We start from the raw sequence: 23,578 nt of genomic DNA, 5'->3' as shown, positions 1-23,578 counted from the left end.
TCTCTCTCTCTCTCTCCCTCATAGGCATTTACATATTTGCATGTCAAGGCACACTTGTAGATGTTCAAGAACTGCCTTGGGGGGTTGGACTCTGCCTCCCATCATGTTGGATACAAGGTGTCTTATGTGCAGCTGCATAAACCAGAGGAGCGGATCCCCAAGCTTCCAGGGACTCTCCAATCTCAGTTTCCTATCTCTATCTCACTGTAGGAGTATTAGTATTACAGATGTGTGCTACTGCATCTGGCTTTTACTTAGGTTCTGGGGATTCAAACTCAGGTCTTCACACTTGTGTGGTAAAAGCTTTACCCACTGAGTCATCTCCACTATTGTGCCTTCTGGTAAGGACATTAATAATTATCTCAAGAGAATTAATAATCGTCATAGAGCCTCACCTTTAGAACCTCATCTAATTACCTCCCTAAAGTACCATCGCTAAATATTAATGTTTGACTTCAGTGTATGAACTGTGGGGACCATAATGCTATAGCAGAATTGTCGAGATAATCAATGAACTGTTTGTCCCAAATTTATCCTATATGAATGTTCTTCAAGACTCAGAACATTTTTCAATAGAGATAAGTTATTTAAGTGCTATAAGCTTGGTATGTTTTATTGTATAAATACACACACACACACACACACACACACACACACACGCTATGTACAATCTTTGAGCAACATCAGTCAAATGAAGTGAGCTCAATTTCTCCACCTGCCACTTAGCCCTGCTCTAGCTCTTCCATGAGGAACGAGCAATTACTGAAGTGGCAGGAATGGCGTCATCGTGACAAAGTTTAAGAATGCAGAGGCATTGCTTAAGGATGTGTGCACAGCTCTGGGTAGGAACAGAGAGCCAGGATGTGACCACCACCACCTCCCAGGGATGCTGCTTTTGTCTGCCCTGCCCTGAAGAAGTGTCCTGAGTGAGGGATAGGGAGAAGAACAAGCAGGAGTCCAAGAGGAATGGAAGAGAAGACGCAGGGGTCGTGAGCTCATAAGGGTGAGAAAGGAGGACTAACAGGAGGCAGCCCACAGAAGGAACACACACACACTCACACACATTCACACACACTCACACACACTCACACACACACTTACACACACTCACACACACATCACACACTCACACACACTCCCCCCACACACACTCACACACACTCCCCCCCCACATCACACACACTCACACACACTCACCCCCACACACACACATCACACACTCACACACTCACCCACACACACATCACACATACACTCACACACACTCCCCACAAACACACACTCACACACACTCCCCACGCACACACTCACACACACTCCCCCCACACACACATCACACACACTCACACACACTCACCCCCACACACACACATCACACACACTCACACACTCACCCACACACACACATCACACATACACTCACACACACTCACCCACACACACACATCACACACACTCACACACACTCACCCCCCCACACATATCACACACACTCACACACTCACCCACACACACACATCACACATACACTCACACACACTCACCCCCCACACACACTCACACACACTCACACACTCCCCCACACACACACATCACACACACACTCCACTCCCCACACACACATCACACACACATCACACACACACCTGTCCCGGGCTCTCTGACTCCCAGTGGCATGGGTAGCTCTGGATGGGCCCAGTGGTAAGAAAACAGCAAGCTTTTTGGAAGAAGACCTTTAGATATCCTGAGGCATAGAGGTATCAAGTGTCACAGAGCTTAGTGGCCTGACTGCCTCCCTGGCACAGTAGACAGGGTCTGCTGTGTCTGGAAACAAAACTGTTAGGCTTCCTGTTATAATGAGGTAAGGTCAGTCCAGGAAACGGGGTGAGGAAGTATTAAAGAGGAAGCGATGAGAGGTGGGCTGGACCATCGTGTGGTTGAGTCGGGCTTCTGCACCGAGGTCCATTAGAAGGTGGCCTCAGATCTCATCAGAATATCAAGCTCTTCTCACTACGAGCTCATGCAGCAAATCCCTTACTTAGAATCTTCCTGCCCCATGCCCACATGCATATAAACCGCAAGAGACTACCAAAAAGGGCAAGGAGGAGAAGGCAGACAGAGCCAGGAGCAGGAAGGGATAGATGTTGGGACCAAATTGACAAGACAGGAGGTGATGTGGCTGAATGAACCACCAGTCCTAGTATATGGCAAGAGCTTTGTCCTGAAGAGCCATATTCCTCCGTGGCTGTTTCTGGAGCCAGTCTCCAAGAAAAAGCCAGGACAGACTAGCCTCATTTCTTTGGCTATTATGCTTTGAATGCTGATCAATAAACAGGCCACCATACGGCAGCAGTCATGAATGACAACAATGGATCGAGCACTGTAACTCCATTCTTGACTGAATGACTGTGGCGTCATGTTTCCCTGGAGGAGCACTCTGCCTGGCTCAGCAGTTTTGTAGGCAGCACTGCTGAAGGGACGGAGGGTAGGCTTGTCAAGTGTTCAGTCAGGAGACAGTACTAATAAGTCAGCCCTGAGAAATAAGAGTCAAAGAGATCTGGACCGGCTAGAAGGACGGCTCAAACTAACAAGACGAAATTCAGAATCCACGGCTAAGTTCAAGCAAATTACAAGCACTGGGTTTTTTGAGGCCATGTGTGAAAGATGAAAGCTGTGGTGTTAGTTGATTGCATACTCATAAAAATTACTAGCATGACATATTTGCTATAAAGAGAGAGAGAGGAGAAGGAGGAGCCACATAATGAGCTGGTCAGAAGCAAAAGAAAAAGGAGCTAATGATCCCAATGTGCTCTCGTTGAAGATGCCTGAGATGAAGCAAATATCCCTTGAAAAGCATTCCTGAGGGGGCCACGGGGGAGAGGATTGCAGCAGCTGGGACAGCTTCTCTGGAACAAGCGTGCAATATGTGAAGAGGACGAACTGGCTTATTAGAAATTTTAAAGTGATGCTAGAAAGGACTTGCTGTGCCCTGGGAATCCTCACATGACAAGAAGGCGGTCACTGCAGACAGAACGGTTTCTCCTCAGTAGGCATGAGAATTCACTGATATGTGATAATAATAAAGAAGCGATGGTGACCAGGACTCTTTGTGCCATATCTATTAGGGATGCTGCGGAAGGGCACGCTAAGTGATGTTAAGGTTCCTTCCATTCTTGTTTTACCCACCCGTGGGGCAGGTGTATATTGAGTTTTCACATCTTGTACTTAGCAAGAGTGCTGAGCACGTCTCTGATCCTGGCACTTACGCATAGTCAGTCCATGGAAGGGACAGAGGGTGATCAGGCACACAAAGGACTTCGTGCTTAGTGCTGTGTGGGGAAGGAATGGGACTCTCCCTGAGAGGACAGCAAGGAAGGCGCTCGATGGAGGTGCACACAGGGTGAGCGTGGCTGAGGTATGCTTAGGCTGAGGCCTCACAGGTGAGAAGAATTGGGAAAAGTCGTGGGGATGGATGGTAAAGAGTGACCAGAGCCTTAGGGTGAAGGAGGGCTTGGCATTTGGAGAGTTGAGGGCGAATGGAGTAGGCACGTGGAACGCAAAAGACAGAAGGGTAGCAGGGAGGAAAGAGAACTGGACTTCGCCAGATCCTACGCATCCAAGATTAACCAAGAGGAACAGTGCATGAAAAACTGCTATGATCTTATAACCCAAGAAAACCTTTCCATTTCTCCTGGTAGCTCATCATACCCATATGTCCATCCCTATTGCTGAAGATGATACTCACTTCAGAGGCAGGACATAGAGAAGTCAATCTCGGACTGACCAGGAAACATTTTCCTTGATTGCTGAAGTACAACAGAATCAGGCAGTACTCAGGCTGCTGCAGAAGAAAAGCACCAGTGGTGCTAACTCACCCTAACCCTCACCTTCACCCTCACCCTCATCCTCACCCTCACCCTCACCCTAACCCAACCCTCACCCTAACTGGTCCCAGCGGCTTCAATGCCAACCTTCCTGGAAAGATGTGCACACTGGGGAAAAGTGCGGCATGACCATTTCGGGGATAGCCAACTGTCTGATCAGATCTAAGGCCCCATTCACAGGGAAGAGTTCATGGCTGGTGTGGCAAACCTAGCCAAAAGCCACGGCAGGGAATCATACGCCCTAGAGGAGCACCCACTACTGTTGTTTTGCCGAGTGGCCATCTCGTCGTACTGCACTGTAAACATCTCTGTTTATACTCACAGACGCGTGCTGCTTGCAGCTTTGGTTCCAGAGGCTTCTTTTGTGCAGTGGGGAGTGGTTAACTCAGACTCATAACTGGCTTGAGTGCTGAGTATAAACAACGGAGTGCTCAGCCATGGGTGAGCATTTGCTCTGGAATAAAATAGCGCAATGCAGACTGCTCTATTCCAGCTCCCAGTGAAGCCAGGAAGGAGCTGTGGGGCGCTATCACCAGATCTGCGCAGGTTGTCTCAGCCACTAATGTCCCAGCGTCTGGAGGGGCTCAGAGGTGGTGAATCTTCAGAAATCGGGGTACCACATTCCTTTTCAACAGGAGAATTGAGCCTGTGCCCAAGTGCCATGTGTTACCACCCAGAGAAAAGGCAACTTGGGGCCAACTGTGTTTACAGCCACAGCAGCCTTCTCATCCTGGGGTGTGTGTATGTGTGTGTGTGCGCGCGCGCGCGCGCGTGCGTGCGTGTGTGTGTGTGTGTGTGTGTGTGTGTGTGTGTGTGTGTGATGATTACAGCCTTAGGGAAGCAGTGAGGACTACTCCTGCATATTAGGAGCATTAGAAATTAGGGTCAAGAATCAAGCTAGAATTAAGTAAAATACCTAATATGGAGAGAGCCAAAAGGAGAAAGGACTTAGTTTAAGTATGAAATTAGATAGAAAACAGAGGGTGGGAGGAAATAGAAAGATCCAAAGAAGGGTTAATTACAGGACGGGGTTAAACAGCCAGGCTGAGGAAGCACGCACGTATAGAAGATTATGAAGAAGACAGACATGTTATCCCAAGGCCACTCCATGGCAGTGTAATGAGATTACATGGGAATAAAAATGGGGGAGGGCACCCCAAATCCTGCCATCTCACATAAGCATAACCATTGTGATTCTGGTACACTCTCTTTGTCGTATCTCCCTGTGCACTTGCTTTGAATGGCGTTATTGGAGTTTTTAAATCATGAGAGTGATGCGTGCTAGTTGTACAGAGTGGAACAGCAGAGATCCGCCAGCCCGTCTTCCCAGGGGGATAGAAACACAGCCGTGTAATACAGAGCTTTAAAAGTTTATGGTTTGATGTCTCAAAATACTGACATGACTACAGTCGGAGTACACAAACCCTGTTCATGCGTTCCACTGTTCCATTCTAGTGTCTCTGATGTCCTTGGGGTGGACCACTGATACACTAGACAGAATGGCTGAATCTCAAAGGCGTCGCATAGGGATGCTCTAAGACAGAAGCAACAGACATGCGCTGTGACTCCATTTATAGAAGATGTTCAGAGGGCAACATTTTGAAGATGGAGGTCATTAGGTTGATCGCATTTTCAGGACCGTAAAAATGGTCTTACACTGTGGGGAGGGGCTTGGAGAGGCCACAGCTAGTGAGATTCTCGTCAAGTAAGCACAAGGACCTGAGTTTGGATCCCCAGCGCCCGGAGAAAACAGGTGTGGTCATGCATGCAGACACGTGGATCCCTGGAACTTGCTGGCCAGCCACTCTAACCAAGGGATAGGATTCAGGTTCACCAAGAGACCACACCTCAAAAACCAAGATGGAGAACAGCAATAGATGATATCTTATGCACATATACATTATACCATACACACAAAAAAATGTTCTAAACCCATTTGGCAATGCAACTCTACACGTTAAAAAAAAAAAAGCACGACGACGATGAATTATATACAAGTAGGAAAAACTGCTCTGAACAACTCTTGGCATCATATTTTAAGAACAGTGAAATTTGGAATCTAACACTGCAAAATTTTGGTACAACAAAATCATTTGTCAAACTGAATGACAGTTCAGATTATAAACAGACTTTTGCCCACAGTAACATCTTGATTGTTCCTTAATCAAAGGGCATGTTTAAAACTCTCATATATCTGGAAGGTACCAAACAAAATGAAATTGAATGAGCAGTATTTGTTAGCAGTAAGTATTTGTTAGCAAAAAGAATGAAACAGAAGTGGGCAGGCCTTCTGCTTGGTTTTCATGTTAATATGCTGCCACCTAGTGGTGACTTGTAAAATGGCTTTTACTTTTGTTTTATTTAGTCTTACAATTTGTTAAGCAACACCTAAATGATTGATGAAATGCAACTGAAATATCTGAGTCACTGAATATATTTTAAAATTTAAAATTTTTGCCTGGCAGTGGTGGCATATGGTTTTCATCCTAGCACTTAGGAGGCAGAAGCTGGTGGATCTCTCTGAGTTCAAGGACAGCCTGGTCTACAGGGTTAGTTCTAGTACAGTCAAGGCTACAAAACGAACCCCTGCCTCAAAAAAACAAAATTAATAATAATAATTATTATTATTATTATTTTATTTTATTTTAGCACACTAATTTTTTTTAGACAATATCCTGCACCTCTAGCTGCTGAACTCAGGCTAGCCTGGCACTCTCTACGTAGTCTGGGCTTGCCTTGAACTCAAGGCAATTCTCCTTCCTCATGCTGGGATTACAGGTGTGAGCCACCAGACCTGACTATGCTAAATCTTTAAATCTGGGAATAAAGAACACGTGTTGCTAGGGTGGTTGTGAGCACTAAATAACAACCCTTATCTAACAACACACCTCAGAGAAAGCTGAGATTTGACAACTTCCCTTCTCAGAATGTGCTGCAGGGCAAAGATCTGTCACCTGCCAGTTAGAATGAGGCTCTCCGTTTGCAACAACCAAAATGCCCGAGAGTGTCAGAAAATTGGGTGTTGGATGGGGTGATACTCGATGATTCAGTACTAACTTAGCAAGTGCAAGGCATCCCAGCACTGTCTCCTCACCCCTACCCCACAAAATAGGATACTTAGAACTGACAGCTGACTAGAAACCCTCGTCTACAATAAACAAGACTTGTGGAACTACTAGAATCTGACGACTGGCTTGAATTTTAAATTGCTGGGCATTTTTAAATGATGCTGACAGGGGTGTTAAGGGGTTAGTGTTGAAGCATGCCCTCTCACCTCTAAGGAGTGCCCAATGAGGCTGGCGCGTGCCAACCAGCATAGTGCTGAGCACATTTGCTTTCAATTCCTCAAGAACTAACACGAGTGTATCGTCCTGGATTCACAGATTAGGGAACCCATTTGCTTCAGGGTCACCAACGTCTGAGAGTAAAGTGTGTCTACTACCAAGTTCTTCAGCCACTAGGCTATTTTCTAAGGATGTTGGCATGCCTACCATTTACTTTCCACACTGAAGCTTCCAGCACCACTTACAGAGATGGCTCAGCAGTTAAGAGCACTAAATGCTCTTCCAGAGGTCTTGAGTTCAAATCCCAGCAACCACATGGTGGCTCACAACTTTCCGTCATGAGATCTGAAGCCCTCTTCTGGGGTGTCTGAAGACAGTTATAGTGTACTTACATAAATAAATCTTTGGGCCAGAGCCAGTCAGGCTGGAGCGAGTGGGGCCTGAGAGAGAAGAAAAAGCGTCTGAAGATAGCTACAGTGTACTTACATATAATAAATAAATAAATCTTAAAAGAAAACAGACAAACAAGCCAACAAAAACCCAGCTCTCTTGAGGCCCAATTTAGTTCTCATAGAATTCACCTATATAATTCATAGAATTCACCTATATAATTCTAAGGCAAGCATGGGGATGCATGCCTATAAACTCATCATACAGGAAGCTGAGGCAGGAGGATTGTGTTTTGAAAGTCAGCCTGGGAAACATACCCAATTCAAGACCAGGTTGAGCTAATCCTAGGATTCTACCTCTAAACAAACAAACAAACAAACAAACAGCTTTTTTAGTTCAAGTGCAGTCACTGTCCAGCTACAGAATAATTCCAACATAAACTTTTTGTTTGGGCCAGCCCATACTTCAATAATTTGTATTGTTAACTTGTTCATTTAGAACATCTAGATTTAGGATTTATTCCAAATCTTTGTTCTGTGTATGACAAGGCTACCTTGTCAAGAAACCTAAAACTTACATCCTCTGCTTCATTCCAAATAGAAATTTATATACAGTTCGTTCTCAGAGTTCTCTCCAGATGTTTTCAGGCAAAGAACATATATGAACTATATATGCACAAAACCTGTACATGCTTGGCTGTCTCACTGGTCCAAAACCACCCCTGTTAATATGCTCCAGGGTCTAAACGTTTTTATTTAGCACATCCTAGATTTCTAGAAGGGACAGTTTCCCTTCCTGTATGTTATCTGTGTCCATTTTTACTTATTGGGTGTGTGCAAGCCAGCTGAGCAGCTTCAGAGGAAACGATTTGTCTGTAATGACACATTTGAGACCTGGACTTTGTCTAGTCTCAAAATCATCTTGTGCAGGAAAGAATCTGTAACCTGGGGCTGGAGAGATTAAGAGCACTCGCTGAATGAGTTCAATTCCCAGCAACCACATAGTGGTTCATAATCATCTATAATGAGATCTGGTGCCCTCTTCTGGCCTGTAGGCATACATGGAAAAAAGGGAGGCAGATAGATAGATAGATAGATAGATAGATAGATAGATAGATAGATAGATAGATAGATAGATAGATAGATAGATAGATAGATAGATAGATAGATAGATAGATAGGATAGATAGATAGATAGATAGATAGATAGATAGATAGATAGATAGATAGATAGATAGATGTAGATATATTTGTAACTGGACTTTTGGTCACTTGTGAGTTCTTTTTTTTTTCTTCCACCCTTTCCTTTCAACTCCCTAATACTAAGTAGAAGAGAAAAAGGGGCAGCGGGGGGGGGGGGGAAGGGGTGACATTATTGTTAGACAACTTCCTGCTGATTAGGGGCATCGAGTTCCTCGGGGCAAGTTTGAGCTTCTCTACCAGGATATCTAATTTCTGTTTCTCATTTCTTTGCACGCAACCACTTAACAGCATCCAATTGCTGACCAGCCAACCAGCTCCAACTGTCAGGCTCTAGTATTTATATACCCTCTGAAGAGTCCCCAGAATTCCACACACTCTCAGAAACTATCTGCAGCTGGCAAAACCACACCCCTGTTAGAGCATGAGGCAAATCACAGTCAGCTGCTGTGGACAATCTGTTGCAGTCCCACGTGGGATTAAAACAAAAAACATTCTTATATATCTGTGTTTTTAAAGAAACCAAAATTCTCACTACAAGAATCATAAGAGGTATGGTCTCATACAAGAGGTATGGTCCTCTTCTCCAAACCTTAGTGTTTGTGGTCTCCATCTCCTCACATGGTATCTATTTCACATGCATATATAGATCTTGGAATTGCAATCTGGGAATAAAAAAATAAGGAGAACCTATTTGTTTGTATAAACGTTCACTGGAGAACTGGGGGGACACTGCATGCACTTGGAAATTCATGTCTTTCTCAAACTCTCCAGGGTTTGCTGCTGACTCCATTCATCTTGACATTTAAAGACTATATTTATTTAAGCATTAGGTATAGGCCAGTTCAGCTTCTTCCATTCAGTAAGTCTCTTGTGGTTAGAACAGTTGCTTTAAATGTATGCATTAAGTGAACTTTATATTTCTCAAACACCTACTTCTCTTGGGATACCAAAAAAGCTATTTAGTAAGAACTGCTTAATTCATAAACGATACCTCGGGACTATCTGGAGGGGTCCTCTGGACTCCTAAAACATTACAGCCTCAGACTTCTTAGACATTGCAGCTTTTCTGTCCTCATAGCAGTTGTGTGTGCCACTCCGAGACACACGATCTTCAACTGCTGAAATACGAAGTCATGGCTATTGCAACCAAGCTCCGATAGTCATTCCTCCCCTTCTGCTCACTTAAAGAATCCATTACAATTTCTAAAGACTCATTTTATTTTTAATTCTGTGTATGTGTCTCTCTGTGTGCACAAGTTAATGTGGGAGTCCACGGGGGTCGGGAGCCGGTGGTTATGAGAGGCCGGAAGTAGGTGCTAGGAACCAAATTCATGTCTCTGCAAGAACAGCCAGCAAGCGCTCTTAAATGCTGAGCCATAGCTCTAGCCCCTTGGCTACAATTTCAAATGCAATATTCTTTTAACATCACTCTCAGTTTTTTTTTTTTTTAAAGTACAAATGCAAAATAAGTTCAAAAGGTTTGATAATGCAAGATACGCAATGTAAAATTAGTATTCACGCAAGGTCTGGTATTGCCCTCAGGTTCTTCTCTCAGACTCAGGGCGTCCACACCAGGCGGTCCTTACAACCTCACCAGGAAAAGGCAGCCTGAGACTCAAAGAGCGCGGAGCCTGGAACTGAGATCTGTGCAGATGTTCAATCTTTGGTGACCCCGAGGACGCCCTGCACTCTTTTAAAGGTTGTCCGGGGTTCTAAGGGAGTCTTTTGCTTATTACAGACTATGCAATAGATTCCCACAGTTTTAAGGGATGCTCCCGCCTTTCGGCCGCCTCTAATTGAAGTGTTCCCGCCCACAGTGACTGCTTCGCGAGCAGGCAAGCGGCTCTGGCTCCCTCTGGGTCTAGTGGTTCCTCTGGGTCTCCCAGGCTCAGCCTTGTCCTCCTCTCTCCAAGTCCTGCTTTCCCCAACCTAGGGAGCTTCCCGGCTTCCCCGCTGGACCTCAGCCACGCCTCCTCACTTCAAGTTTGATTTCAGTGCGCGCCAAGCCTGCGGGAGACTGTAATTGGTTGAAGGTGAGAGGCTCACCCGCTTGATTGGTGGAGCGTTGTGGTGGGCGGGACGGGGCGGAGTCAAAGACGGAAACCCGGCAGGCCAGGGTTTCCTGGCTGCGGTATGGACCTGGTTAAGTGTCCGGAGCACGGTAAGGTTTCCACTCTCGGGATTTCCCTCCCGGGGACTGTGGGACTGGCTTGGAGTGGCCGTTGCTGACCTTCTTGTTTCCTCAGGGACCGCCTGCTTCTTAAAGACCGGCGTCCGCGATGGCCCGAATAAGGGAAAGAGCTTCTACGTGTGCCGGACGAACACATGCGGCTTCGTGCAGGCCACCGAGTGAGTCTCCATTCCGGCCCGGTTCCACGGAGTGACCCAGCCTGGTCACTTCAGCTGCCTTGGGACGCGGATTCACCCACAGTCGGATCCTTCTAGAGTCTGCTTCAAGTTTCTAGGCACCTTCTGGTCTTGCTTAGCCATTCCCCTTTGCCCGGGCATCCTTTCTGCTCCCTCTAAAAAATATAAACAAACAGTGGACGTGGGAATTAATTTGCTAGTCTTGTACCAATTTTAGGTCGTCATTTAAATTTTACGTTTCAGGTTAAAACATAATAATTAGACACAAGCTTTTCTCCTTCATCTGGTGGCATGACGTTAACAAGCCAGAGAGATCCCAGAGTCTTTAGGGCATTGTTTCTCAACCTGTGGGTCACGACCTTCAGGATCTTAAGGACCCTTTCTTTCACAAGGGTTGCATTTCAGATATCCTGCAAATCAGCTATTCTTACATTGCGATTCAAAATGGCAAAATTACAGTTATAAAGTAGCAATGGAAATGATTTTATGGTTGGGGTCACCACAACATAAGGAACTGTTTTAAAGGGTTGCAGTATTAGAACCACTGCTGTAGGGAGTTAGTGCTGAAAGAAACATCAGAGGCTGATGTGGATCGCAGGTTCTGCGGATGTGAAGGCTGAGACCCAGAAACGTCAAGCCTCTTATCCATCTAAACTGAGGAAAATCAAGTGTGACAATCTCAACATATCGGGTGTTGGCATTCTTGAAGTGAAATTAAATTGTGGTCATTTAACATTTCTTCCTGCTCTCTATTCAACTGGACTTTGTAAAGCATGGTTATTTTTTTCAGTATCATAGCTATATAATGGATATTAGTACTGGAATAAGTTGTATGATTTGTGTCTCGTGTCTCCACTTTGCACCAGAATTTACTATTTATTTCTAGAAATATAATGTTTGTTTCTTTCTTTTTTTTTTTTCTTTTTTTTTGGTTTTTTTGAGACAGGGTTTCTCTGTGTAGCCCTGGCTGTCCTGGAACTCACTCTGTAGACCAGGTTGGCCTCGAACTCAGAAAGAAATCCTCCTGCCTCTGCCTCCCAAGTGCTGGGATTAAAGGCGTGCGCCACCACACCCGGCTTAATGTTTCTAAATATACTGAGATTTGGTACCCTGCTCAAATGTCTTAAGACACGTGTGCTCATGTTTATAGGAATTGTGTGCATCAACGTTGGTCTTAGGTTTGATTCAACATTGAGAGAAATGTTCTTGGGGACTGGAGAGATGGGCCAATCTTTAAGAGTGGTGGCTGCTCTTCCAGAGGCCCTAGCTTTGATTTCCAGCACCCACTTAGGGACTGTCAAATGTCTGTAACTTCAGTTCCAGGGGATCGGGCACCCTCTTCTGGCCTCTGAAGGCCTAGTGTGTATTTGGTGTATAGACACACATGAAGACGAAATATCCCTAAACATAAAATAGAAATAAATCAATCTTGAAAAAGAGAGTGAAGATTCTTAAACAGTGTGCCACTTACATGGCTACACTGCAATATAGACTAATACTTTCACTCAAGGCTTGCAGTGTGTCTGATGAGCAAACTGCAGGCTGCAGACAGTTTTACAAGTCACAGGAGAATGCTTTAGACCTTCACTCAAACCTGTTCGCATATTTTTCTTCTGTAAGTAAGGAGGGACATTTAAGATTTTATGCCAGGCAAGAAGCACATGAGTAAGTTATTGTTAGAGGTAGATACGTGAGTAACAGCAAGTGGCAGCTAATAGGGTATTAATGGATAAAGGATAATGGGAGAACCTGAGAAGTCACAGCAGGCCTTCCCTGTAGCCAGCCTTAGACTATAAGTCATCCCTGGGAGGGTTGCAGTGTGGATGTCATAGGACAGTCAGGAAGAAAAAAGTAAGTATGGTCATGCTTTGGGTTAGAAAGTGAGAAGAGAGAGACTGGATCCTTTCCTCAGGAAGCCACACGGATAACCAGACGTGGGACTTACAAACCCAGGACACCTTGGTGTAACATCTGTGGCTGGGCTGGGTGTGGTGGCACACACCTGTGATCCTAGGACACAGGAGGCAGAGGAAGCATTGCTGCGAGTTTGAGGCCACACTGGTCTAGGTAGTGAGTCCCGGGCCAGCCAGGGCTACTCAGTGAGGCTCTGTCTCCAAGTAGGTAAAGAAAAATAAGAATTCAGGCGTGGATTTGACGTCAGACTGCTGGCCTCTACTACTTGTCTTCTAAAGTTATTTTATTGTGTTGTTCTCTTCTAGTATTCCTGTTTCTCACTGTTTGTTGCATGAGGAGTTTGTGGTCGAGCTTCAGGGTTTGTTTCTACCACAGGGCAAGAAAGAATGGAGGTGAGTGTCCAGAGGAACATCTCTCTCTCTCTCTCTCTCTCTCTCTCTCTCTCTCTCTCTCTCTCTCTCTCTCTCTCACACACACACACACACACACACACTTCCCCCTAATCCTGGAAGTGTTGTAGCTAGATATAGTTTTTTTGTTTTGTTTTTAATTTTTTTAAAAATAAGGAATTTTATTCTTTAAAAATCACTACTGAAAACCTTTTTTGTACATACTAAGCATCATCTATCTACCTTGTTGGCGATTCTAAACCTGTGGGTCTCGGATCTTGACCCTTTCACAGGGGTCACATATCAGATATTTATATTATGATTCATAACAGCACAATTACAGTTATGAAGTAGCAGCGAAAATAATTTTATGATTGAGGCTATTTCAACATGAGAAACTGTATTAAAGGGTCACGGTGTTAAGAAGGTTGACAACCAGTGCCCTAAATACTGAATGAGTTACCCTGAGTAGCCAGTGCTTAATTTCTGGATTACCAGCTTGGCTGTTCCCCTCCTGCTGTTCAGTTGCTAATAACATCAACCTTGTCAACTTTGTATTCTGGTACTAGAAAAAGGGAAAGGGTCTAATATGCTAAGACTCAGTAAAGTGCAGTTTCCCTTGGGAAGGACAGGGAAATCCATATAGATAGGAGAAGTTATTTGTCGTGAATGTTAAAAGGTAAATAGAAAGTTACTAGTCATTAGATAGTCTTTTAAATGAACACATTGCATAGGCTTACCTAGGTGTGACATAACATGACTACTTCAAGAATTGGCTTGGTGGTTTGGCCAAAAAGACAGGGGTTATACATCCATGATGGTTTTTATGTAATAGTCTATGTTTTAGAATGTATGTGTTCTAAGTCTCTGTCCCCAGCCCAAGGATATCGAAATGCTTAGCATCCTTGTTTTAAAAAAAAAAAAAATCAATTGACCCTAAGTTTGTGTCAGTGACTGCGGGGGTTAGTTTTTGTCCATTGGTTCATTTACATATTCTTGCATGGTTGTTATATGAAATAGTATGTCTTCCAGCTTCTTCAAGATTGTGCTGGAATTGTGGGATCTTTGTGTTTGCATATCAAATATAGATTCAACCTCTTAAATTTCTACAGAAAACTCTGTTGAGGTTGCATAATTTACACAGACAGTTTTGAGAGAACAGACATCAATATTGACTTTTCCAGGCTGTGAGCATGGTGTATAGTACAAATTTTCCTCTCAGTGTTTTTGAATAATTTCCATTATAAAGCTCTTACACTCCTTTTCCAAAGTGTATTCCTCTGGTTATGTTTTTACTGAATGTTTGTCATTCTGTATGTAGGAGGGGGTGTGTGCATATGTATATTTGCGTACATTTGGATGTGTGCAGGTGCCATGTGCACTTGCGTGTGAGGCCAGAGGTTGGTGTTGAGTGAGTCTCTTGATCACCCTCCACTGTACTTACTGACCTTGGAGCTCACCTGTTTGCAAGCCTCAATAGGTGACAGCTTCTCTTAGGGACACTTTGCCTGGGCCTCCTGAGTGCTGGGATTATAGGCCAGCTGCCACACCCACCTGTATTCTATGTGGTTCTCCAGTTTTCACACTTGCAAGGAAGCACTTTATTCACTAAGACAGCTCCCTAGCTTATAAATGTGATTAAAATAGATAGATGGGGGTGAGGGGGAGAGAGAGAGAGATTGATTGAGAGAGAGATTGTTTTCTGTTAGTAGAGTCGGGCTAGCAAATCTTTATTAGGTTCAATCTTGTTCTCCTGACACTTAAGATCACTTGTCCCTTGATACAGAAACACCAACCTCTATAGGTGGTAGACAGCGACCAATGGCTTTCTAATTTGCATTAAAAGAACCGTGGAGGTTCAAAAGTGGAAACTGTGAGGAAAAGTGCTTTGAGATAATAACTCAAAGAACTGAGCCACACGGCACCTTGTTGTCTTCCATGCCCGTCTGGTGGTTGGTCTCAGTAGTTGCTTTACAGGTGGGTGTAAGACTGCTATTCGAGAGGTTGGAAAGGGAATCTGAGTTCCAGTGTTTGCTGGGATTCAAACATGGCTCCAGCCACTGAACACAGGCGCTTTCTCTGAGCGACAGCTTGAATCGAGGTGGTGAAGCTGAGTTCAGTTAGGCTGAGAGAGCTGGGACGGCACACCATCGCCTGGCAGTCCGTCCTGGGTGCACCTCTCTCCACCTCTCATCTGCAACAGTGATGGTGGGGCTCCAGAAAGGCCCTGGGTTGTGATACCATTTGCAGTTTACTAGTATTTCTTGTATGTTTAGCTACTTCCTTTTTCAGACTATTGTGGCCCCTCTTCTGGCACACACAACATCTGGTTATCCTTTTTCTGTTCGGCAGTCATTGCTGATCTCTCTCCTTTGTCCTTCATACAGAGTAAAAAAGAGTAAACCAGGGCATTCTTTCGGGTATTGTATCATTTTGGTTCTTGACTTTCCGGCCCTTAAAAATGTCCTCTGCAGAGGCTGGAGTGATGGCTTAGATATGCTGCTAGCTGTGCAAGCATGAAGACCTGAATTCAGATCTTCAGCACCACGTAAAATCCAGGGGTGGCCAGCTAGGGCTGTGGTGAGGCAGGCCTCCCTCCCTCCCTCCCTCCCTCCTTCTCTCCCTTCCTCCTTATGAGTTTAGATTGATGCTTAGTGGTTAAGAGCACTTGGTGCTCTTGAATAAGACTTGGATTCTCTTCCCATTACCCATAATATCAGGCAGCGCACAACATTGTAGGCCTGAATCTAGTTCCAAGGAATCCAGTGCCATCTTCTGGCCCCTTCAGGCACTACATATATACATGCAGGCAAAATGCTCATGAGTACACAAAATCAATAAAACCTGTAAAAAATGGAACTCTTTAACATTTGTACCTTAATTACCTGTTTCATACTCCATTAGGCTGTTCTTCCGATGTGCTAGAACTAAGGCGGAGGGGAAGCACTGGTGTGGAAACGTCCCATGGCAGGTAGGCATCACCCATGTGTCTTCTGTCCACAGAAAGCACCCCAGTCTGGATGAACTGCTGCTGTCTGTCACACTGCCTCCAAGAGCCCTGAAGGGTTTTGTGGCTGCTCATTCAAAGAGCCACTGCTGTGGTCAGAGTTTGATCACTTACCTTCTGTTTTACACAAATGTCTTCCAGTGTCATAAAAGCAGCCAGTATCCTCCTACTTAGGGAAGAAAGACTAACAGTCTCATCTTTTTATAGATCAGTATTGACTTGATTTTGATATGAGCTAAATGTACTGCCTAGGTTCCTAGACTATGAGGGGAGGCGAGGCCCTGTTCTTGTGCAGTACATGGGGACTGGACCTGGGGGACAGGTAGCACTTGTAAAGAATAGAGAAACCCACATTGTGGCTGCAGATTCCTTGTGAGTTTGGCATCTTTCCTTTGTAGATGCAGAAGCAATACTAGGCATGGACTGTACTTCCTGTGTTCCCCTTCCCTCCAGAAGGACATTTGTAGATACAAAGGCAGCCCTATTTTATGTTTCAGTGTTTATTTTCATTGTCTGTAGGATCCTAACCCTAAGGAACTGCCTGTAACCAGTAAGCCTCAGCAGCCGCCTGAGTCACAGCTTCACTCTCCCAGCCAGCCGAGAAACCCCTTTAGGGTGCTTAACAAGAATCAAAGAACACTTGAAGGCAAACAGTTTGTCAAAGAAGGTGAGAGAAAGACGGCTGATAAGAAGCTGAGAGAAAACAACAAGCAGCTCTTGGATCAAAGGAAAGAACAGAAGCCCAAATCTAACTGCAGGATGGAGAAGGACCCCTCATCTGACCTGGTGACAACTAGACAGTCTGGAGGTGACAGGGAAGAACAAGAGGAGAAATCAAAGTTCTGGCCCAAAACTAAGAAAGCTGAAGGAATAGCTTCTAAGCAAGGCCATGGAGAGGTGCTTCGAGGAACACCCAAGGGTCCTCACATGTCAGAGAGTGAGAGTCGAGAGGTCCCGAACAAGCCAGAACCTCTGAGAGAAAAGGAAACCCAGCTTTTGGTGCGGAGTATTCCTGGTCAGAACCCAGAAAGCAAGGTCCAGAAAGAGGGGCATGTCAGCAGGGAGCAGCTCAGAAACGGGGAGGCCCAGTGCAAAACAGGAACAGATGCCCCCAGTGTACAGGTTGTCCACAAGGGGCTCGCTCAGGGGCCCCTCCAGGGACCGTCCAAGCCCTGGAGGCCTGCTCCCAAAGCACCAGTAACATCTGGGCTTTGCTCGGGACTGGTACACCATGCCACCTCCAGCAGTGATGACAGTGAAGATGATGGTGCTTCCAGTAGGCCAGGGTCCCCACTTCTCTTTGACTCGACTGTGGACTCACAGAAGAAGGGGAGCCTTCAGCATTCTGACCAGAGCGTGCAGAGACAGATGCCTGCTGCTGCTTCAGGTGTCTCCAAGGAGGGCGACTCCTCTGACCCAGCAGCCCAGCGTGCAAACCTGACAACACAGCTGAAACAAAAGAAGGTGAGTCTGTAGTGCGTGCTGCCCTTGCAGAAGACCCCAGTTCAGTTCCAACACCGTGCCAGCTGGCTCCAAATCCCCTGTAACCTCAGCTCCAGGGGATCTGACACCCTCTCTCTGCCTCGGGCACCTTCACTTACATTTACATACTTATACACAGTTTATATGCACATGGATACATATAATGAAAAACAAAAACAGCAGGCCAGTCTTGACTTGTGCTTTGTCTCTAAGGCAGCCTGTGAGTTGGAACCATGTTGAGGGTCAAATGACCCGTTCACAGGGATTGTCTACGACTGTCACTTGGCTTGGTGAAGTCAAGGCTGTCAGAAAACAGATATTTGTATTATGATTCATAACAGTAGTAAAATTATAGTTATGAAGTAGCAATGAAATAATTTTCTGGTTGGGGATCACCACATTATGAAGAACTGTACTAAAGGGTCGCAGCATCAGGAAGGCTGAGAGCCACTGCTCTAGGGTCTGTGGGGGCTGCTCACAGAGCCAAGTAGATTCCTGAGAGGGCTTTCTAGGTGACGGCTTAATACCTGCCTTTCCTGGGTTTAGACATAGGCTTAGTGTGCTAGCTCGGATTTTATTTTGCTTTTTAATCCTGGATTTTACATTCATAATTAGAAGATCATTTTGAGTTTTGTCTTGGTAAGCCAAATTTAAAAGTCTGAAGTTGTCCTTTAATGACTTGAGAGGCCAGTTGTGTTTGACAGGATCTGTTTTTTAGGGCACCCTGGCTGCAGTGAACATCCAGGCTCTCCCTGATAAGGGTGAGAAGTTGCTTAAGCAAATCCAGGCTTTGGAGGACGCACTCAGTGCTCTGGCTCTCTGCCCAGAACAAGGTAGGATGGGGTTTGCCCCAGAACTCAGTGTTTGGGAACGTGTCAGACATATTCCGAGAAAGGTTGTGTTCATTTTCTCTGCCTTATTGTTGGCTTCCAGGCTTTCTCCTAATGATGTCTGCTATTGTTTGTGACAGCATTCCTGCACGCTGTGGTCTGAGCACAGCTGAAGCTCAGGCTTCTCTGGGAGGCCTCCACTGGCTGCATTTGCTTACAGTGTCTTCACTTGCTTCTCTCACTTCAGTCTGCTCTCCCTTGTGTGTTGAACAGGAACTAAGGAGAAGTGCAGCGCTCAGGAACCAGAGCAGAGGAACATCACCAAAGCTGCTGCTGCCCCTCCCCACTTGGTACCTCCCCAGCCTGCAAGCTCTCTAGGACTAAAGGCAGGCCGCCAGGAAACTCCTGAAGGGGGCAGCCAGTGCTCAGGAGGTAAGGTTCAAGGACGCAGCCCCGCTGGGGCAAGCTGCTAAGTTATGTGCTGCCCAGCAGATATCTTTGCACCCACTCGAAGAGGGCCGTTCATTCTTGGACTGAAAGTTGCACATGTGTTAGATATCTGATTCTCTGTAGAGCTTTGAACAGTTGTTTTAAGACTCTGAAGCTAGGGGCTGGTTACTGCCTTATGCCACCATGTGCCCACCCACCAACCCAGAAGTCAGTACATAGGATACACAGACAGTATTGTATATGAAAACCAACTTATTATGAGGCAGGTAACTAGCAGGTAACATTTTTATTTCCCTGTATGAAAGATGGGGGGATGGGTCAGCATGCATGGAGGCAGAGAAGAATGACCTAAGTGGTGACCCGTGCCTTTAGACACATAGAAAGCAGTAACTCCCTAGTTAGCTAGATTTCTGTTGCTACTTCCAGACAACTTTGCAGATCCCTAGGAGAGTGTTGGTGTTGTGTTTTGTTTTGTTTTAAGGTTTTTTGTTTTTTTGGAAGAGGGTCTCACCTGTTTCAGAAGGCTGGCCTGGAACTTGTTGTATAGACCAGGTTGGCCTTCTAAGCAGTAGGAGTAAAGGAGTGCACCGCCACGCCCAGCGCCCAGAGAGAGCTGCAGGTGTGCTGGCTGATGACTTGGTTTGCAGGCAGGCGATTGGAGTTGAAGTGGGCTGGCAGCAATTAGGAAAGCAGTGACAGTTTTCTCCCAGTGATAAAACTGCTAGAGGTGTAAAAAAATTGAAAGGCAGCCTTGACAGGGAGTGTCTGGGGTGGGTGGTATTTGAATTTAGGCCTCTCTAAAAGTCATTGAGAAAACACTTGGTCACATAAATAGCCATCTTGGCTGCTCAGGAAGCTTTTTGGGACCAAAGCTTATGTTACAACATTATTTCATTACTTAATAGTGATCAAGTCACCTAGGGAAACATTAAATTACAGCAGGTTATTGATGTGAAAGAACATGTGACAGGCTGGGCGTGGTGGCGCACACCTTTAATCCCAGCACTTGGGAGGCAGAGACAGGCAGATTTCTGAGTTCAAGGCCAGCCTGGTCTACAGAGTTGAGTTCCAGGACAGCCAGGGCTACACAGAGAAACCCTGTCTCAAAAAAAAAAAAAAAAAACATGTGACAAGTCTTGTAAAGAATTCTATTATGACAGTTTTAAGGATTTCAGAACTTCAAGTTTCCCATTGTCTAGAAACCTTGTCCTAGAAATGCTTTCCCCTAGAATTGGGAACCGCTTGGTTATCTTGCCTGTGTGGGACAAGAGGGCCAGCAGTACAGTATGACATAGTCCGCTGTGACCTGCATCTCAGGGATCAGCTTCCTGTCTTCACAGATGACTTCGTGCATGGCTTTTACTCTCACTGGTTCTTCTCTTTTGGATCCAGAGGCCTTTGCTTCCAGAATTACTGCCCAGGATGACCTTTGTGTCCACTGAAAAATAAATGATCAAAACCCCCGAGGGCCTGGCTGGAGGTGGAGCTCAGTGGTGGTGCTTGCCCATCATGTTCAAGGCCTCACATTTGGTCTTCAGCTCTAGAAAAGTATTATAGGTTGTTTTGTTCTAAATAATAGTTGTTTGTGTGGTTAAGGAGTCAGAATGGGCGGAGAAAGCTTGCAAGACTGGGACAGGCTCGAGGTAGGAGTTTTCACTCAGTTCAGATTCATCATTTGGGTTTTGAGGCTCTATCCAGAATACAGTACTTGTCTTGCTGTTTTTATTTGAGAGGCAGGGCCTCCTGTATGCTAATTTGTATGGCATTGGGGATCAAACCCATTTATGTGAGTCAAGTACTACAGCGACAGCACTGCATCCCTAGCCCTCAGGACACAGCACTTGTGACATCTTTGGGGAACACTTGTCTGTCCTCAGGCCATATGAACCAACATCGTCTTTATAATGTGTGGAAAATCACGAGTGAAGCCATAGATGAGCTGCATCGGTCACTGAAGTCTTGTCCAGGTGAAACTGCAGTAGCAGAAGACCCAGCTGGCTTGAAGGTGAGCCAGGAACTACAATGCAGAGAATCCAGCACTCCAGAGAGCACTGTGACACCTCCCGCAGAGAGATGCCGCATTGGCTTCTGTAGTGGTTCCTTCTTTTTTGTTGAACAGTAAAAACAGTAATGAACCTTTCTTTTTTTTAAATCATAAGCTATGCAGTTCTATAACAGCAAAGGATCTGTGTGTTCAGTTGCTATATGCTATAGGATGCAAACCAGTTCTTATTTGTAATGAGCTACTCGGGGGTGGAAATAAGTGAAACAAATGTCATCAGAAGACAAAGATAAAAAGCACAGTCTTGCCAGGCAGTGGTGGCACACGCCTTTAATCTTAGCACTCAAGAGTCAGAGGTAGGTGAATCTCTATGAGTTCGAGTCCAGCCTGGTCTCAGAGTGAGTTCCAGGACAGCCAGGACTACACAGAGAAACCCTGTCTCAAAAGCAAACAAAAAAAACAAACAAAAACCAAACAAACAAAAAACCAAGAGCACCTTGCAGAGTGACATAGGCCATGTATGTAAAATACATAGGGAACTCAAAATAATGGTCAGTAAGTAGTTTTATACCTTAAAAAAAATGCAGATGTTTAGAGGGCAGAAAGGATAATAACAACACAGGACAATGAGAAGTGCTAGTGAGGAGTCAGGTTGGTGTTAATGAGTGGTGGATGGGTGGGTGTCATCACTCCCTCACTGGGAGGAGTAGATAATGCTACTGAGAATAGGGAGAGGCCCTTGCAGTGGACCCTGACATTGGCAAATGAACTTAGATTTGAATGGTTCAATATTTCCTGTGCAGTAGTGATAACTCTATAAAGGTTTATGAATGTGTGAAGGTTTGTTCTCTCCCAGAGCACAACATAAACTGGAACACAAAAGAACTGGGAGGAAGTCAGTAGTTCAAGAGCTGTTGCAGCTTGTGACTATCAGTCCAGACTGGGCTGTTGGAAGTAGGAAGGAGAGTCAAATATAAGGATCACAGGATGGCTAATAAAAGTCAAGTGACCTTCTCAAGCTTGGTTGCAGGCAGTAAAAATGTGAAGACAGAAGTAGACTTTTCGTGGAGACATGGACAGGAGTGTCCTAATAGAGATGCTGAGTGTTAGCCATAGGGAAGTCTTCACCAAAGTGGACAGGTGAAGCCAGCAGCTCATGGCCACAGCTAGAACATAAAGGGCTCAGCTGTACAAGAGAGGAGAATGACGCTGGGGTCCAGCATAGCCTCTCATTAGGATTCATTCTGACATTTGGCTTATTTTGTCAGGTCCCCTTGCTACAGCACCAGAAGCAGGCATTAGCCTGGTTGCTGTGGAGGGAAAGTCAGAAGCCACAAGGAGGGATCCTGGGTAAGTTTGGCATTACAAGAGCCGACAGTTAGGGGATGCTTAGCCACTATGTTAACTGTGCTCTAGTGTGGGACTTGATGTTGTCCCAATGCTATGAGGAAGCTATGTCCATTTTTCAGATGGGAAACTAAAGTGTAGAAATGTTAAGAGCTTGGTTAAAAACATAGTGTATCAAAGGAGGTGTTGGCAACCAACATTAGTAACTGCCTGTGACTAAGGAAAGAGTTTGTTCCATGCTGGTCTCCACAGTCTCTAAAAGCTGTGGAATATGAGCCTGGGGACCAGCCTTCCAGGAGCACAGGCCATAGCCACAATTGCAGACTGATCATGACTTTGCTCTGAGTGTTCAAGGAAGCTAAGGCTTCCGTCTGCCGAGTGTTCAGAGATTTGTAATAGGACCCACAATATTTAGTCCATCCCACAGCCATGATGTACACAGATCAAAATCAGCAGAAGGCTCACAGGACGAAATCCTGGGAGCAGTCTTCTGGAGTCTTCTAATGAAGTCTCATGGCTCACACCTAAACCATCCTAGTAGTGAGTTGGAGGACGTTTCCAGCCACAGAAGCATTTTGGAAACTTAGTGCCCAGGAGCATGTAGCATAGGCAGTTTCATACTGAGAGATCCCGTCCTCCAGAAGGAAAGGCTGTGTTGGCACAGAACCACGTCATTTATACAAACGGTGTAGGTAGTTTTGAAATGTGAGAGCTCACCTTACATGGGTAGCCGTGGCCTAATGTTGGGAGCAGGGCGCTCAGACATTGACTCACACACAGGCTGCCCATGTTGACACACACACTGTGGCAGAGGCAGAGTGTGAACCGCTCTACTGCCGGATCACAGTGATACGCTGAGTGACTATACAACCTGATGAGGTAATCCAAGTGTCACATATGGTATGAAGAGTAAGTCAGGCAATCTTAGTGGCTGCTGCAGGGACTGTGTGTAATGCAAGAAGTGTCTGTCACAGCTAGTGACTTGGCTCAGTCAGCAAACACTTGTAAAAGCCTGGTGACCCAAGTTTGAT

General features: G+C 45.4%; 1 protein-coding gene across 1 annotated transcript in view; it reads left to right on the top strand.

The window, feature by feature from the left end:
* The first annotated feature begins 10,877 nt into the window (after positions 1-10,877).
* Positions 10,878-23,578, top strand: part of Ttf2 (transcription termination factor 2) — a 30,186-nt gene continuing 17,485 nt past the window's right edge. Inside the window, exons 1-9 of the mRNA XM_021196203.2 lie at positions 10,878-10,920; positions 11,006-11,108; positions 13,346-13,432; positions 16,334-16,400; positions 16,956-17,900; positions 18,637-18,751; positions 19,022-19,180; positions 21,076-21,203; positions 22,469-22,550. Coding sequence (XP_021051862.1) covers positions 10,893-10,920; positions 11,006-11,108; positions 13,346-13,432; positions 16,334-16,400; positions 16,956-17,900; positions 18,637-18,751; positions 19,022-19,180; positions 21,076-21,203; positions 22,469-22,550 — 1,714 coding nt within the window. The 5' untranslated portion in view covers positions 10,878-10,892. The remainder of the gene's footprint in view (positions 10,921-11,005; positions 11,109-13,345; positions 13,433-16,333; positions 16,401-16,955; positions 17,901-18,636; positions 18,752-19,021; positions 19,181-21,075; positions 21,204-22,468; positions 22,551-23,578) is intronic.

The sequence above is a fragment of the Mus pahari genome, chromosome 4 (assembly GCF_900095145.1).
Source record: "Mus pahari chromosome 4, PAHARI_EIJ_v1.1, whole genome shotgun sequence".
In the NCBI taxonomy this organism is placed as follows: Eukaryota; Metazoa; Chordata; class Mammalia; order Rodentia; family Muridae; genus Mus; species Mus pahari.
Note: the sequence above shows the minus strand (reverse complement) of the source record. Positions and strands in the feature narration are given on the sequence as shown.